We start from the raw sequence: 16,221 nt of genomic DNA, 5'->3' as shown, positions 1-16,221 counted from the left end.
AGGCTCTTCAATATGATTGTATATACAATTACTATCTTTGAATTATTTGTCCAATCTTCTTTATATAGAATTTGGCTTGGATTTGAAAGGTTTCTTAGACTATTTGTTTTTTTTTTTTTTTTCTATCGTAGAATCCAAAATTTCCTTGAATACATCCAAGACATAAGTGAATTGTGCTAAAGACATTCATTGCTATTGATGATCCATCATCCTATGCTTCTGTCTTTAACTCTTTTTCTCATCAATATTTATATATCAAAGTATTACGTTTTTATAAATAAAAGTATGATATCTTATTATATCAACTTATTTTTTTAGTTGTTATGTTGAAATAAATACTTTAGGTCAATGGTCCTAGAGATCATTTATAGTTGTAATCAATATAAAGGATCACATTGCATTAAATATTTGATCATTCTTTTATTAGTGATTCAAGTTTACACAATAGTTTCACATTTAAAAGGTTGAAGATGGCTTCAAAGGTTTGTATAATTAGTGCAATAAGTTACACATAGGTATTCTATATAGCAAATCTATTCCTTATAACTTATAGTACTAAGCTATAATTTTGGTAAACTACTTACATCTCATTTGTGTTTTTTTGCAATAAAGACATGGTTCAATCATTGAAGTATGGAAGTAAAATGACTCTTAATTTGTTACAGCAATTTTTTTTGTAAGTGCTCCTAATCCTCTACTTAATAGTTTCTAGAATGAGTATTGCATTATCTTGCTTTGCTTGTGGAGATTGGCTAAGCCTTCTTCCTTGACTTGATTACTACATGGTTTGCAAGCCTTCATGGAAAAATCCAACACCCATTTCTCCCTCTTCCATCACAACTAGATCATCAATATAATTATATCATTATATTATTGATCAACTAAGGAAGTTTGAATAAAAAAAAAACTTTCAATCTTCTATTTATAATTTAAAATATTTATAAAATATTCATATTTTATAATAATTTTTTTATCTACATCCTATTATTCTACTTAATTTTTTTTAAGGTTAGAATAATTTAGTTATGCAAAGTGGTTGTAAGTCCATTAATTTTGACATAAATAAAAAGATATTATTTATAAATACAAATATATAGGTTGTAAATAATACAAAGAAATAATAGTGATAATAATAATAGTCTTTAGCAAAAATAGGCTAAAATTTGTATTATTCATCAAAAATAATATTATGATCAATGCTTTAAATTTTTTGTGACTAACATTTGTTATGTTTTTACTCGAGATTCCATCTAATATAAAAACTTATTTAGGATACAAATATTTTTCTTGTATTGATTGAACTTATAAAAATAAAATAAATATTAAATATATTGCATCAAAATAATAAAAATATATTATAGATTTATTAAAATATATAATTTTATCAAAAAATATTTTATTATCATTTTAAAAAAAAACACATAATAAATTTAATTGCTGAAAAAGTTGTTGAGCAATTTAACATACAACATAGTCTAAATTTATTATAACACCAATATCCTCTAATAATGTTTCTAAGCCTTTATTCTTTTTAATCTCTTCATGTTGATCATACTCATGAGTTTTTACTGCTTGAGATGCAATATGCAATTGTTTTCTACCTACAACATACGTTCTACGCATCATAGAAAATATAGTTGAAGAAAGCAATGTGATATATGTTGAAACTTGCAACAACAAAGATAAAAAAAAAGTAAAATAAAAAAATTTAAAAATCCTCATGCATCATCAATTTAATGTTGTGTGAATGATGCATATAAGCAATGCATTGACAATAAATTTAAAAAATAAAAAAATAAAAAAATAAAAAAATCTTAGATATTTTAATATCTACAATCTATGACCCAAAAACTCATCACTTTGTAACATTATTTTATAACCCATTAAAATCAACTCAACAAATCTAACTTTGAACTTCAATTGGCAATCCATCTCATATCTATCAAAAAGTCCAAACTGCCAATCTTCTATCAATGATGTTGTGTCATAGACAAATGCTCTTTCAATCCAATACAAATTTATACAATATCTCATTAGTGTTGTGGATGAAGAAGTAGTTAGGATCTCAAAAACTAGATTCTTAGAAATACACATGGCTCTAACTGCTTCATGTTCCTTGAGTTATCAAAGTCTCCTCTCAACAACTAAACTAAATTGATTTTTGTTTCTTTATCTTATACTTATGTTGCCTTATCTAATGAATATATATATATATATAAACGAATTAATTCACATATAAAAAATATGAAATAAAAGAAATAATAAAATTATATAAAAGAATGTAAATACTCCAATTATTAAAAATTTAAAAATAATAATTATATTGAAAAAAATAAATTAGATTATTAATTTATTTTTATTAAAATTATAATATCTATATATATATATTTATTTCTTTATTTATTTATTTAAATTCAATTATAATTTATGAATACAAAAATGATTCAAATAAAAAAATATGTAATATTTAATTTTATCTTTAAAAAAACTATAATTTTTTAAAAATATATATTAATTAATTTATATTTTAAAAATAAAATATTTTTAAGCTTATTTCATTATATTATAATAATAGATATTTAATATATGATATATATGTATAATAAAATACTAACCAAATATTTCATACATAAATTTTTAATATATTAATAGAAGCTTATAATGACATTAAACATAGATTAATTCTTGATACTAAAAAAAATTAATCTAATAAGATTGTATTTTTTAAATTAATTTTATTTTAATATTCATATTTCAAAATTTTAACATAATATTAAGTCAATTTATAATTTAGTAAAATGTTATCTTTATTTTCATTGTATATTAATAAAAAATAAAATATTATTAATTTGAAATTAAAATTTGAAAATGATTTTATTATTATCATTTTTTATTTGAAATATATAAGTTTTGCTTCTAGAGTCTAAATTAGATACTTGAGTTAAATTGGAAAATAATTTTTTTATTACTTTTCTTTTTTTTTCATCATAAATGTTAATTTTCTAAAAAAAATTATATATATATATATATATATATATATATATGCACATGCATCCAATATACAAATATATAGCCTCAAATATATTTAAAACAATTGATGTTTTATCCTGATTTTTTTGTTTTAATTAATAAAATAAAAAATAAAAAAATCAATGAATTGATGTATTTTAAAGAATATATATTCTTATTTTTTTCGAACTTCAACTTATTAATTGTGAAATTTAATAGTTAATAATTTAGTCCAGCTTTAAAATTTATTAAAAAAGATCATGAAACTTACATATTAAAATTACAATCACCAATATTTTTAATCATGTTGTAAAGAAATTTATATTCTTCTATTTATTTTATTGTTTTAAATGTTTAAAATTCTGTAATATACATATTTTTTAAAGTAAATTTAATTAATATTAATAAAATATTTTCATGACATAGATAATAAATATATGTAATATTCTTTTATTCTTTTTTCTCTAAATAATTACATATAAAAATTAATACAAATTAAAGAATATTTTATTTTAATTAGTTCTATGACAAAGTCTTAATGGTAACCACAATGGTAACATTCTTTGTTACATTTTATCACTTTTTGAGTATATCTTCTCTTTTATCATTTTGTTTGATATTTTTTTCAATGCTGATAAAATATAATTTTGTAATTTTTGAGATGTCTTATACCAAGAAGCCCACTTTGAAAGGCTATGGTACAAAAGTCCTATCAAAGTCATGCAATTGATGATGGAAAACTATTTTTTAGAAGCCTTGAACTTTGGTAATAGTATAATGTGAAAGGCAGCCTTGAAAATGGACCAAAATGTTGTTATTGTAAGTCTAAGTATTTGAGCTCATATTTTGATTCTAAAAATTCAAAGAAATTATAAGTTTAATCTGAAACTAAAGATAAAGATAAAGAATAGTACTTATTTTCAATAACTTTTGGTTAAGTTTCTCAATTTTGTATTTGTAAAAAACCACCTTCTGAGGTGGGTTTATTGCAAAATCTAAAGAATAACACTATTCATGGCATGCACACACACTCCCAAAGCAGCAAAGGTGTCCCCCAATGCCACTATATATAATGCATACACCGCTCTCATAGTTGTCCCCAACTGGACACCAATGTAATTCCCACTGACAGGAATCAGTGGATGGATGATTGATGACTTATATATCCCTGAGCCAGCACATAAAGCCGGCTGCCCGAAGAGATTTCAGGGGGGGATGTGGGGCCCTGCTGTCCTCTTCCCGGGTGCATTGCAAGTGGGAAGGAAGAGGTAGCACTAGACCTCTCTATCTGTCCACTTGGATGGAGAAATATAGATGGATGTGAAGACGCTGGGATGGATGGATGAAGGATTGGTGGTGTCGACCGAGGGCAGGCGTGAATAAGTGAAAGTGAGGTGGGGGGGCAGCCGTCCCATGTTTTATATGGGATTTGATTCCTCATGGTGTGTCTTGAGAACTGTTGCCCGGGTTGTGGTGACAACCTTTCCCTTCTCCAACTTTTAGGGTTCCCAATGCAGTGCCCTGCAGACGCCTTGCTCTTGGTCATCATCAACCGATTTGAATGGGCGCTAAACAACTGGCCACAATCTGACTCATCGTTATGGTGCTAATTGACAAATTCAAGCAACGAATATGGCTTGGCGCTCACGTGAAACTCGGTGGTCTAGCCTCACATGAAGCTGCGTCGATAACCCCATTCCTCTCGTCTCGGAAAGTGGGAAGAGCGCTTCCGAGGAAGAAAATTGAATCCGCCCAAACCAGTCGGTGCGATTGTGAGCCATTCTCATTTTCCCTGTTTCTGATGGGGAATCTCGACAGCCAAGACCCGATCGAGATAATCGGAAGGCTCGAACAACAAGAGACCATGATTGGTTTTTCCGCTTCAACGCACACTCTCGGGTTTCGCAACATTAACCAAGCTTATTCGCATCCTCGCAGGACTTCAGAACTCTGTGTGAAAGTGTCGCAACAAAGTGTGATCGGTGTGACTTCCACCGAAGGTTGATGTATCCATCGAGACCCCAGTTTAGTGAAGCTGACTCAGAATCTGAGTAACCCTTGTGCAACCTGAAAAGGAAACCAATGAATAATCTTCTGTCGATCAACTTAAGCCATGCTAGTATTTGGTGGAAGACATAATAGTCCTTTGTCTATTTCCTTCGTCATTGCAATGCGTATGTGTGTGTGTGTGTGTGTGTATGCTTGTATTTTGAATTCAGTTGATCTTTTCGGTTAAACCTAAAGAGGAGTTTTTGTACTAGTGATCTTTGATACCTCCAAACTAGTGAAAATTGTTTCCGCATTCGGCTTTAACTTTCCCCTAGACAAATTTATCGTCGGCTCCTTTATGAAAAATATGGATGTTTTAATCCTAAATTCGGACATTTTCGTGAGTTTTTAATAGTAAGAATGGGTGGAAGGATTATTCCTAGCAGTTTCATGTGTACCAATTAAAAAAGGGTTGATGTGGGAGACGTTGTTAGCATGGGTTGCTTAGTCAAGATGAATCTTTTCAAAATTTCCATTATGGAATGGCATACAAATGAAGGGAGAGGGAAATTAGAGAAGAGGGCAAGTCCCAGAGGTTGAATCTTCTGATTCATATCCACACATAAACATCTACTTTTTCATTTACTCTGAACAATTTTTTCCACCCTGTTGTCTTGATTCGATGCTCATTTTCTGAAAAGCTTGAAGTTTCCAATCTCATGGTCTGATACTCCTTTTAATGAGCTTATAGTTTCAATGAGGAAATCACAATCATAGGTTGTGTGGGGCTTGCCATTCTGATTCAACAAAGTGAACAGCAAAGCCCAAGTTCACAACATGAGAGGTTCCAAAATCTTTACCCATACCCAAAAAAAAAAAGGGTATAAAACTGAACGTGCTGCCAAAGCCACCGCCCTCCTCTGTACTAGTTGAGTTCTTACTAACTTTGCACATGGTTGAATGATATAGTCATGGTTGATTTCTGAGCTTAGAATCAGTCAATGCAGCCTGTAGCCAGGCTATGTCTTTTGGGTCCCCTGGACAAGTTGAGTTCAGCGGATGATGCAGGAGCAGCCAAGGGATGAATTTAATCGAAAACTATTACTTTGCATAGCATATCCGATCCAGTTAGTGAATATTCAGCCACTAAAACTCATCAGTTGTGTAGAGCACACGGACAATTGGGTTTGGCAGGAATGGAAGCCCTCCAACCTTGAAAACCTGTTTAAGTTGTATAGAAGTTGGTTGCCCTTAAAAAAGTGAGAATGAAACAAAGAAGAAAAAAGGGTTGGAATAAAGCACCAGTAGATTCCACTGAAAGCTCAAGAATCCACATTGAGACGGAACAAACTGTTGGTGTGCTTGTTTGTTTGCTGTGCATGAAAGCTGCATGCTCGGCTCAGTATTGCCCACTCTCACAGCATAATTTATTTTATTTATTTTTTTCCACTGTTTGACCAATGTGCATCCTCCCTCTTGCATCCTTTTCAACCTGAACTCTTTCAAACAAACTTATTGCAGATGCAATGCTTACTTTTTGCAATCCCTCTCCTCTTTTCACATACCAAAAAGATATTTCCCGCAATAATTGCCCCATTCACCTGTCAAGAGACAATAAAATTCTCTTGCTCAAAGGCCGTTGTCATTGTCCTTCATTTTTGGGGCATGTCAAGTTGTCATTGAAATGAATTGATAACTTGCCTGACACAATGAGAAGCTGTGCCAACTAATGATCTATCAGTTCGAGTGCTGTTGCGACCTAGTCTAGGCTTACACTATTCTAGTGCAAGCAGTTTTTCCATTTCTCTCCTACAGTATTTAGATCTGTACAAGAGTCTGATTGACAGTGGCCATGGCAAAAAATCCCACTTTCTTCCACTAGCCTAGTACTCTGAACATCACATTCATTATGGTTGTAAGAAATTGAACAGAGAATCAACTGTGCTGGGGTCAAATTGGACGTTTACTTAAGACCGCGTGATCTGGGCTAAAACAACATCATTCCTGGTTCCATCGACAAATGTCTTCTGACTGCACATAAAAAGCATCCAACATCGTAAAAAATAACAAACAATGAAGTTCAGATTCTGGTATCCGATTGAAGTTACTATATTTCTTTTCAAGAGTTTGATGCGGTGCCCGTGGGTCTCTGGTCATGGACCTCATCAGTCCATATAAGTCCTGGCAAACACTTCCCCTTACACACACCTCCTGCGTCGAGGGTGTATCTGTGTCCAAGTGTCGCTGCGTCTTTTGTGGGTTATTGTGTTCGCGTGAGTGGGAAAGACCAAGATCTAGAACTACAGCTTTTGATGTTTACAAAACATATCATCATCATTCTTGGACCTGGCTTGTGAGCATTCAGCAAGTTTTGCTGTTTCCCTTGCATCAATAGTATCGGATCATACCAGTTGCAGCATCTCGGTTATCCGTGGTTTGCAGTTCTTGACAATATTCGCCTTCTGGTTTGTTGTAATTGTTGCCTGTGGAGGCTGATCATTCCTTCGCTTTGGTAGTGCTCACGTGTTGATTCTTTAGTCGCGTTGACGACAGATAGATTGATCTCTTTTGTGGCAATCACCATATTCTGCATTTATCCCTGTCTTGCAATGGGTTAACCTGGAGATCTGTATAGGCAGACAGCTATGCACTGTTAACGAATGACGTTGTAGGGAGGTATTTGGTCACGGCTTAGAACATTCCAAGCGTCAGTAGTGGATTTGGGTTGAGCATTGCTAATAGTTATGTAACAGCGTGATACCAGAATGCTCCTCCTGATCACCTTTGAATATCTCAGCTGCAGCAATTGAGTTAGCATCTTAGCAGTGCGGCAGCTTAGTGTCCCCGAAACGAGTTCTATCTAGTAGAGGTTTGCAGTATTCTTTAACGTGCGGACTTGAAAAAGTTTCCTCATCTAGTTCAGAGGTAAGGAACTATAGTAGAAGAAGCAGTCGCAATGGCGGGACGTTACTTCTACGACCCCAGGCCCTTCTATGGCGGCAACAACAGCTACAACCTCATGCCCTTGGACGAGGTCTGTGCATGTTTCAGTCGTATTAAGTTTCTCCTTTCCTGTTATGCGAGGTGGGAATGTCTCAAGGTCGCATGGCTTATAAGCACTCTTGCGAAACGCAACAGCCTCACTTGGGTTAGAGTTGCTGATTAAGTTGAGGATGTGTGTTTGCAGGTTTTCTATGGAAGGTATGAGCCTGTCCCGTACTGGATGGACCAGAGGATGGGTCCATTACCGGCCGCGATGGCACACGAGACGTACTCCAGGGGGCAAAAACAAATGGTGAGCCGAATGAGGCCCGAGGTGCAGCAGTATAACCCATACGAGGATAATTTTATGGCGTTCAAGAGACCAGAAGTGCGAGATGACATGTACTCGGACATGTACAGGCGCGGGTACCCTCAGGTACCTGGCTATGGTGCACACCCCGAGATGTTGCAGCGGCAGATGAATTGGCAGACACAAGATGATACCTGGCTTCACGCCATGATCCCGCGGGGACCAGTGCTACCCCAAGTCGCTGGCAGAGTGCATGAGCAGCAGGCGATGGCCTTGATCCCCGCGCGAGGGTATGCGGACGAGCAGAATAGGCAGATGGTGGTGCCGATGAACCACATGGCGAGTAGAAGCGGCGCAGAGCAGTACAGACATGCGGAGATGCTCAGGGCTCAAACGGATAACACAAGTTTTGGCAACAACCAAGGCGGACAGCAGCACCGGCAGCTCGAAGTGCCCGTTGGCCAGTTCAACAACAGAAGCATCAACAACAATGGCGACGATCAGTATAGGCAAATGGATTTGCGTAACAAATCCAACAAAAACGTGACAAATAATAACAACCATAGCCATAACAATAGCAGCAGCGACAATAATAATAACGGCAACAACAATAACAACTACAGCAACACCCACAGTGGCAGCAAGCAGACACAAGGCTCCAGCAACCAGCAGTTCGGGAACATGGGAAATGGGTCAGATCATGCGAAGTCCCAAGGACAAGGTGGCAAGTCTATGAACACGAATGGAACTGCAACGAAGCAGGGGAATGGAAACGGAAATGTGATGCATGGGAACAACACAAAGCAGCAACAGTACACGAACGATGATTGGAGCTCGGATGGGGAAGACGACGGGTACGAAAACGTCAACAAGTTTGCCGTGAAGGGTTCTGCCAAGCAGGGGAACGGACATCAGAAGGGAGAGATGGTCGCCAACAACAGAAATTGCGACAATTACCACAACACGAGTGGTTCGAAGTCGGCATCTGGTGGACAAGGGAAGTCGAATAACCAGCAATCTAACGGTGGTAACAAGAAGGTTTCCTTCGAATCTTCAAGTGTCAAGAGTCAGTCAGGGCAGAAGATTGGAAACCAAAGTAAGAGTGCCAATCACTACCATGATGACGACGATGACGATTCTTCAGACGAGCACGAGAGCCACTGCGCATCTAAAAAGGGTTCGAAAGGGCAGCACATGCAGGGAAACGTTAAGTTGCAGCAAAACCACGGTGGAGTGAATCAGCAACCTAGAGACGATGGTTCTTACAAGCCTAGCCAGCAGGGCGCCAAGCACGTGGTTAGTTATTGCATTTGAAATCCTTTGGCTTCAATTGACATCAAGAGCGTCCTCCATAGAATTGATATTATTTCAAAATTCTGCAATAATTGGAGACTGACATGTTGACATATTTGCCTCGATGCAGCAATATGGCAGCCAGTCGAACTTTGTTGAGCTCAAAGTGCCAATCTGTTGCGATAATTGCGAAAGGAAAGTGAGGGCCTGCTTAGAACACATGGATGGTAAGTGTCTCCTTCCATCGAACCCTGGTGAACGTTTTGTAATCAGTCATCATGTGATCTTTAGTGTTGTAGAGACTGTGTACTCACTGGTGAGAGGTTGTCAATCTGTGCAGGTGTGGATAGCGTAACGTGTGATCAGTGGCAACGAAAGGTGACAGTCTACGGTAACCTGAAGGCTGACACAGTGCTCAAGCGAGTGAGACGAGTGAAGAAGACATCCGAGCTTTGGCAGCAAGCCAAGCGATAGCTCTGAAAATGTTTCTACATTCGGTGTGTACATACCCGCCATCTTACGATTCGCTTGCGGTGCCAGATAATGGGGCATACTCCTCGACGCTAAATACCAACAACATGGGCCATTGTTAAAGAAACTTTTAACACAGACAAATACCGGTACAAGATTACATGGTCCAGTAGCTAGATCAAGTCCAACTCATTAATCCCCGCATGGGGAGTCTCAAAAAACTGAGATTGTGCTTTCAATTTTGTTCATGGTTAACGAGAGATTCTGCTGAGTTATCAGACATTTTTGAATTGTTTGAGAGTGGACCTTGCCAACGCCTTGGGAAGCTTACGTCGGACAGTTGCTAATACTACCTTACGATGAATTTTTGAGGAATAAAATTGAAAAATAAGTTCTCTCGAACGTTAGGTGTTGATGAGTTTCGGCTCTGTATGTATGGGTAAATGGCCGTATTTGCAACTTCAAACTTTCTCCAATATCGCAAACTAAAAGTTCTATAAAATACTCCCAGAGGCCAGGATCTGCAGCATTCTTAATGTTCAGCTGCCCTCATATGTTCTAAGCCTACGTAAAATCTGTCATGGACTAGTATCTCTGCTGAAACATCACACTTGGCTTGGCATCTGTTTTAGCAGCTTTTCAATGGCCATGGAAAAAAGTGACCGCACCAATACTTATACAACCGAAATCCGTGAAAGTCATTGGCATACTTTTTGGCGAGCAACTCCACAAATGTTGGAAAGAACTAGAAAGACTTGAATTGAAGGCAAAAATACTCTAAAGGCTGTCCTGATCTAATCCAAGGAAAGCTTATCACGTCTAGTAACCCTAACACCCTAACGCAGAGGCTGGTAAGCAGTGACTTCGTAAACATAAGAAGTAACGAATATATGTGACATTGGATTGTACGCTTAAATACGCAACTCATATTCGCCTGCAGTAGTTATGTACCGCACCCATGGCAAAGCCTGATAACCGCTTTTCTCAATGATCTTCAAGTATCGAACCTAGACAAGACATTACACACCAAAAAATTTAGTTGAATAGAAAAGCCTAGAGAGTAGCAACAAGACCTAGGAGACCGAATTAAAACATTAAGAAACAATCTCAAGGTTGAAACGTCCAAGGCCCCTTTATGGTTACAGTTGCAGTCAATATACTGAATACGAAGGCGCTAACATCCTCGAGATGTGTCCTATTAAATGGTCTGTACATCTACAGATCTCTAATCCTATGTTAAGCAAATTGCGAGAATTGCATGACCAAAAACAAGTCCATAATCGAACCAACAACCGTTAACATCTCGATGGAAATGACAGAAATGAAGTTACCTGAATTCCAGAAACAGTAAAATAAGGGATCTCAAACTTGACTCGAATGGGTGGTCGCTTCTCGACCACAGTTTCTTCAGCTTCAATACTTGGTAGTCCAAACTTGGCTCTCATCATGTACTCCTGTGCAGTCCGAGGAGGTGAAATGAGTTCTTGCGTAATAACACAGAGTAGAAATACTTGATCTCAATACTTTCAGCATATCATTTACTAAATTGAACCGTCCAACTGAAAGTCATAAGATATGTTCCATAGTGGTCCACCGATTATAAGACACAAATGATACCTTTCCTCCGGGGAAAGACTTGATTTTCCAAATTAGAGCCTCCTTCTCTGGAGCATAAACAGCTGTGCCCATGGACGTCCGGACAGCAGGGGTGGAAGCATCAGATGGCACGGGAAGCTCGATTTCTACATTGGAAGCCGTACTGTCACAAAAAGAAAAAGAATAAACATCTCACATTAATTGCTGGACTTAAAAATCACACAAAATTGCCATAGTTACACCTTACGTGTTCCAAAATATGATGACATATGATCAAGAAGCCAACTACACGATTGTGTTACATACCTTCGTTCCTTAAATTGACTCCGCGCTTTGATCATAAACTCTACACGACTTCGTGAATGTCGCTCTACTTGAGCCTCCACCCAAATCAAGGGTTTTACCTGCAGCCAGCATTGCATTCAATACTTAAATTTAGCAACAAAAGGCTAGAATTGAAAGAGGATATGTTCAAGTGACAATCATACAGCAGCCTAATTTAATCGACTCAATAGTTTAAAGTTGCAACACCTGTGTACTGAGACGGTACGTCATTAGATCAAAAGAACCATCTGGAGGGATGAAAGAGATCGTCCGATCGTTTTCAAATCGGGTTAGTCGAACACACCTGCAAAAATTACCCCGAGTTGGCAAGATAGTATGTGGAGAATTAAGCCAACAGGTTTTGTAGAGAATCCTACAACAGTTTCTAATCCTCAAGCATCAAGTTTTAAGACCTACTGTGCCATGAACACAAAATGCTTAATCCAAGCCAACAATCACTTGGGTAACGTTGAACTACCTTTACGCGTTATCCCTACAAAATTCAGTGAGTTAAAGCAACGGCGAACACAGAAATATATGTTTATGTGTAAGGAAAGATGCAAGTTACTGGTGGAATTTGATGTCATCAAGATCGATAGCCTTTCCCTTCGTAGCACGACCTTGAGCTTCCAACAAAACACGGTCATTGAGGCCAAGCTTGCACTCTGGCATACCACTGCATGTATCACAGTACGCTTTTTAGAGGCACACCACAGCAACCAACTGAGACAATTATAATGCAAGAGGAGAAGATAACAAAAGACTCCACTGTTATCATCAATCTAATTAACCACACAGCTCAAGCCGAAACCTAGTCAATAACAAACTGAAGTGCTGCACACGAGCAGATAGTTTCCTAACTAGGAAAGAGTTTCTCACCTCAAATATGTGCGCATTTTTAAAGCACCAACAACATCTGAACGAACCAACTGACCATTGCTGTTGACCAGAATATTCACGCTTTCAACAACGTCAAGGAAGACCTGTTCAAGCTCCAGCAAAACGAACAATAAGCTTCAAGAAACATATATAAGATTTGAAAAGCTTAATGCAGTATATCAGCATATGATGGACAAATATGTCACAACTATCTTTACATACAAGAGAAGAGTACTACAACCCTATCAACTTTCGACAAAGAATCGAATACAGTAGATGCTTGCCTCGTTCTTTTTGTACTTGATGCCTTCCATTCTCCATGATACTGCATTGGTCACTGCCATTGGAGGCCTCGTTGTGACTTCCATTCTATAGGCATCAGTCTTGATAAATTCACTCAGAATTTTAGCTTCCGTATATTGGGGGTACCCAAAATCCATCATCTCGTCCAGAAGCTCATACTGCAAATTAAAAGTTAGACCAAGAATTTACTTGCAGGATAAAACGCGAAGAAACCCACTTTTACAAAGAAAAAACAATAATAGATGTTGAAATTCTCAACGTTTTTTGTACTTACAACAACAACAAAATTGTCACGTAGCGATTCCTCTTCCAGTTCCTCGAAGTAGTGCTTGAAAACCTGGAAGTTAAGTTTCAATTGTTAGCCAGTTAGCCAAAATCATATCCAATCACAAATGCTTTAACTTAACCTGAACTATATCCGCAATGTGAAAACCTCCACCCCGTAAAGACAGATTGCGACATGCAATACTCTTCATAATACAATCATCTTCTGGAAAGAATAAAATCACTTACATCTACAATTCGATGGAGGAAGAGAAGGAGACTAGCTGCATTGCAATTCTGCCTAGAAGCAGTCATGACATAGACGTTGTTATGCTGGATGAAGAGATAAGTAACTCCATTCTCCAACAAAATTGGATCGTGAGAGGCGGGATCATTCTGCAGAGGAAACACATTCAAGATGCAGGCGAGAAGACCCTTAACAGCACTAATGTACTTCTGATTATCGAATGGTCTCAGAAATTAGACCTCAGGCTATTAAAATGATTCGTGTTCAGAGTAAAATACAAATTTTTGCTTGAAGTTTAAAACACCCTTCTCATTGACTTTCCCTGGATTATAAATTATTCATCTCGTCCATTCAAGCAACGAGCTACAAGTGCAGTATTGACGACACTCGATCAATGGCAAATTTCAGAAAAAGACCACCAAGGATCGTGGCATGAATTGCTTCGACTACAGAATTTTAGCCGTCGCCTCATGTTCGTAAGGAAATTTCGACCTTCAACTAAGTGGCTTCAGTCTATAACACTTCAACCTTGTGACCGTTAGATGCTGCGATGTTCAATAGTCCTGTTAGATGAAAGCGAGATTCATTGTATTCTTGTTACCGCAGTTCTAGAGAAATCATACCTCTCCATCCATAAGCTTTGCGAAAGCACGCTCAGCTTGAACTGAAGAAACATCGCCGCGATAATCTCTCCATATTAACACTCGGCCCTTCATGTCCAGTAAAAAAATGGCAGACGCAGCTCCCGACATCTTGTTAGCTTTCTAATGAAAGCGGAATATCCCTCCCTTCAGCTGTGCTAAACTAAACTACCATATATAGATTCAGACTTCAGTTTCAATTGATCCAGGAAAGGGTGCTTCCAATGTAGATATTGCTTCCAGTGCAACACCTGCTACAGACTTCAGTAGCTGCAAGATCACCATGAGAGCAACGTCACTCGGCAGCAACCCCCACACCTGCACCCAATCATATCCACCTTAGAATAGTTCAGGAACCAATAAGAATAGATACGTCATCCCTGCATAATCCAACAATCGATGAAAAATGCACTAAAACGAAGATAACCCCTGACTTCATGACATTTATTCAATTAATAGACCTAGAGTGAAGTTCAGCAGCTCTTAAGTCACACAAACAGCAAATCCATACAGGTGCACAGTGCCTGCCGCTCTGCACGATAATTATTGATTTCAAAAATCAACTACTCTGCTTTAAGAGGGTTTTAAAATCGAAGCGAATGCAGCAGAGTAGCACATAAATCTACAACGTGTAATGTACATATGCCCAGTAGTTTCGAGTCGGGCAGAGAACATTTCTTTCGTTGGTTGATAGATTCGAGACAATTCAACTAGTGAGCAGCTGCAGCGACTACGATGCAATACATCACCGAAACCGAGCATCAGCCAAATCCTCGTAAGCAACAAATTCTATTGAGCCGCGAAGTCAGAGATCTAGTACACCTAACCACGAATTCATGCCAAACTCACAGTGGGAATGACGTCCTCTCGTACATCAAAGCTATCGGGTTGAAAATGCTCCAATAAGTTCTCTTCCTCTGCAGATGAAATGACGTCCTCTCGTACATCAAAGCTATCGGGTTGAAAATGCTCCAATAAGTTCTCTTCCTCTGCAGATGAAATGACGGAGAAATTATATTAAATTGATCAATGTAGCCCTAAACAGATACCACAACACCCAAATCTTCAAAAAGGAATTATTATAAAATAAAAACAAAATAAATCAGCTAACAGAACTCAAGAACACATCCACCAAAACCCTAAATCCAACCCTACGAGATCGAACCCATGTGAAAAACTAATGCGAACACCAGAGCTTCATCTCCAGGAGTTGCACCCACTCCCAACCATCATCGACTACCCTCAGTCAAGATCCACGCACACGGCATCACCGAAGCAACTTAAAGTCGATAAAACGCTTTCGATCACTCCCAAACACAAACAATCCAATCCCCCTTCACGCAACCCACTTCCCCCAATTCCACCTACTCACACACAATCCTTCAAAACACACCCAAAAACGACCAAATAGCTCCTGAAATCCCCACGAAAAAGCTGGCTCACATCCCGTCACTTACCAAGGTTGGCAACGGCGATGCAGGCTACCTTGTGAGAGGACCGTGTAGGACGCCATGCGCCATAGCGAAGTTCGGTTGAGAGCTAGAAACAGACCAAGTGATTTTTGTCCCCCTTTGAATTCTTCCTTGACCCTTCTGGTGGGTTCATTTTTCACCCACGTTAAGCAAATCCTTCAACTCGACCCGTTGTTCACACTACCCATTTGCTCAAAACTTTATTGGAGTATATGATGACGTGGATGAGCCATCCACGTCAGTCACCCCTCAACTCAAAACTATTTAGGGCTTCTTCATTAATCTTCACCCACCTTTGAGGGCTTCACTTTGTTTATGCATTTTCACTATTGGGTTCATCGTGGCCAGCGGTACCCATAAGGACGTGCATCTCGTACTAGAATTTTTGATGTCGGGATAGTTGCGTTGGACCGCAATTTTCCATTTTGACGATCAGCTTCT

General features: G+C 37.8%; 2 protein-coding genes across 2 annotated transcripts; one reads left to right on the top strand and one right to left on the bottom strand.

The window, feature by feature from the left end:
* Positions 1-7,101: 7,101 nt before the first annotated feature.
* Positions 7,102-10,456, top strand: LOC112295272 (uncharacterized). The gene is made up of 4 exons (XM_024546602.3): positions 7,102-8,032; positions 8,186-9,586; positions 9,714-9,810; positions 9,924-10,456. The coding sequence occupies exons 1-4, from the start codon at positions 7,955-7,957 to the stop codon at positions 10,055-10,057; spliced, it is 1,710 nt and encodes a 569-aa protein (XP_024402370.1). The 5' UTR covers positions 7,102-7,954; the 3' UTR covers positions 10,058-10,456.
* A 286-nt stretch (positions 10,457-10,742) lies between these two features.
* Positions 10,743-14,618, bottom strand: LOC112295273 (AP-1 complex subunit mu-2). Its single transcript, XM_024546603.3, has 11 exons — positions 14,291-14,618; positions 13,670-13,816; positions 13,431-13,493; positions 13,138-13,314; positions 12,854-12,957; positions 12,543-12,650; positions 12,182-12,278; positions 11,957-12,054; positions 11,672-11,813; positions 11,386-11,508; positions 10,743-11,061 (listed from the first exon to the last, which is right to left on the bottom strand). The coding sequence occupies exons 1-11, from the start codon at positions 14,417-14,419 to the stop codon at positions 10,966-10,968; spliced, it is 1,284 nt and encodes a 427-aa protein (XP_024402371.1). The 5' UTR covers positions 14,420-14,618; the 3' UTR covers positions 10,743-10,965.
* Between the last annotated feature and the right edge of the window lie 1,603 nt (positions 14,619-16,221).

Source organism: Physcomitrium patens, chromosome 18, assembly GCF_059467195.1.
Source record: "Physcomitrium patens ecotype Gransden chromosome 18, ASM5946719v1, whole genome shotgun sequence".
Taxonomy (NCBI): domain Eukaryota; kingdom Viridiplantae; phylum Streptophyta; class Bryopsida; order Funariales; family Funariaceae; genus Physcomitrium; species Physcomitrium patens.
This window is presented reverse-complemented; position numbering and strand designations above follow the sequence as displayed.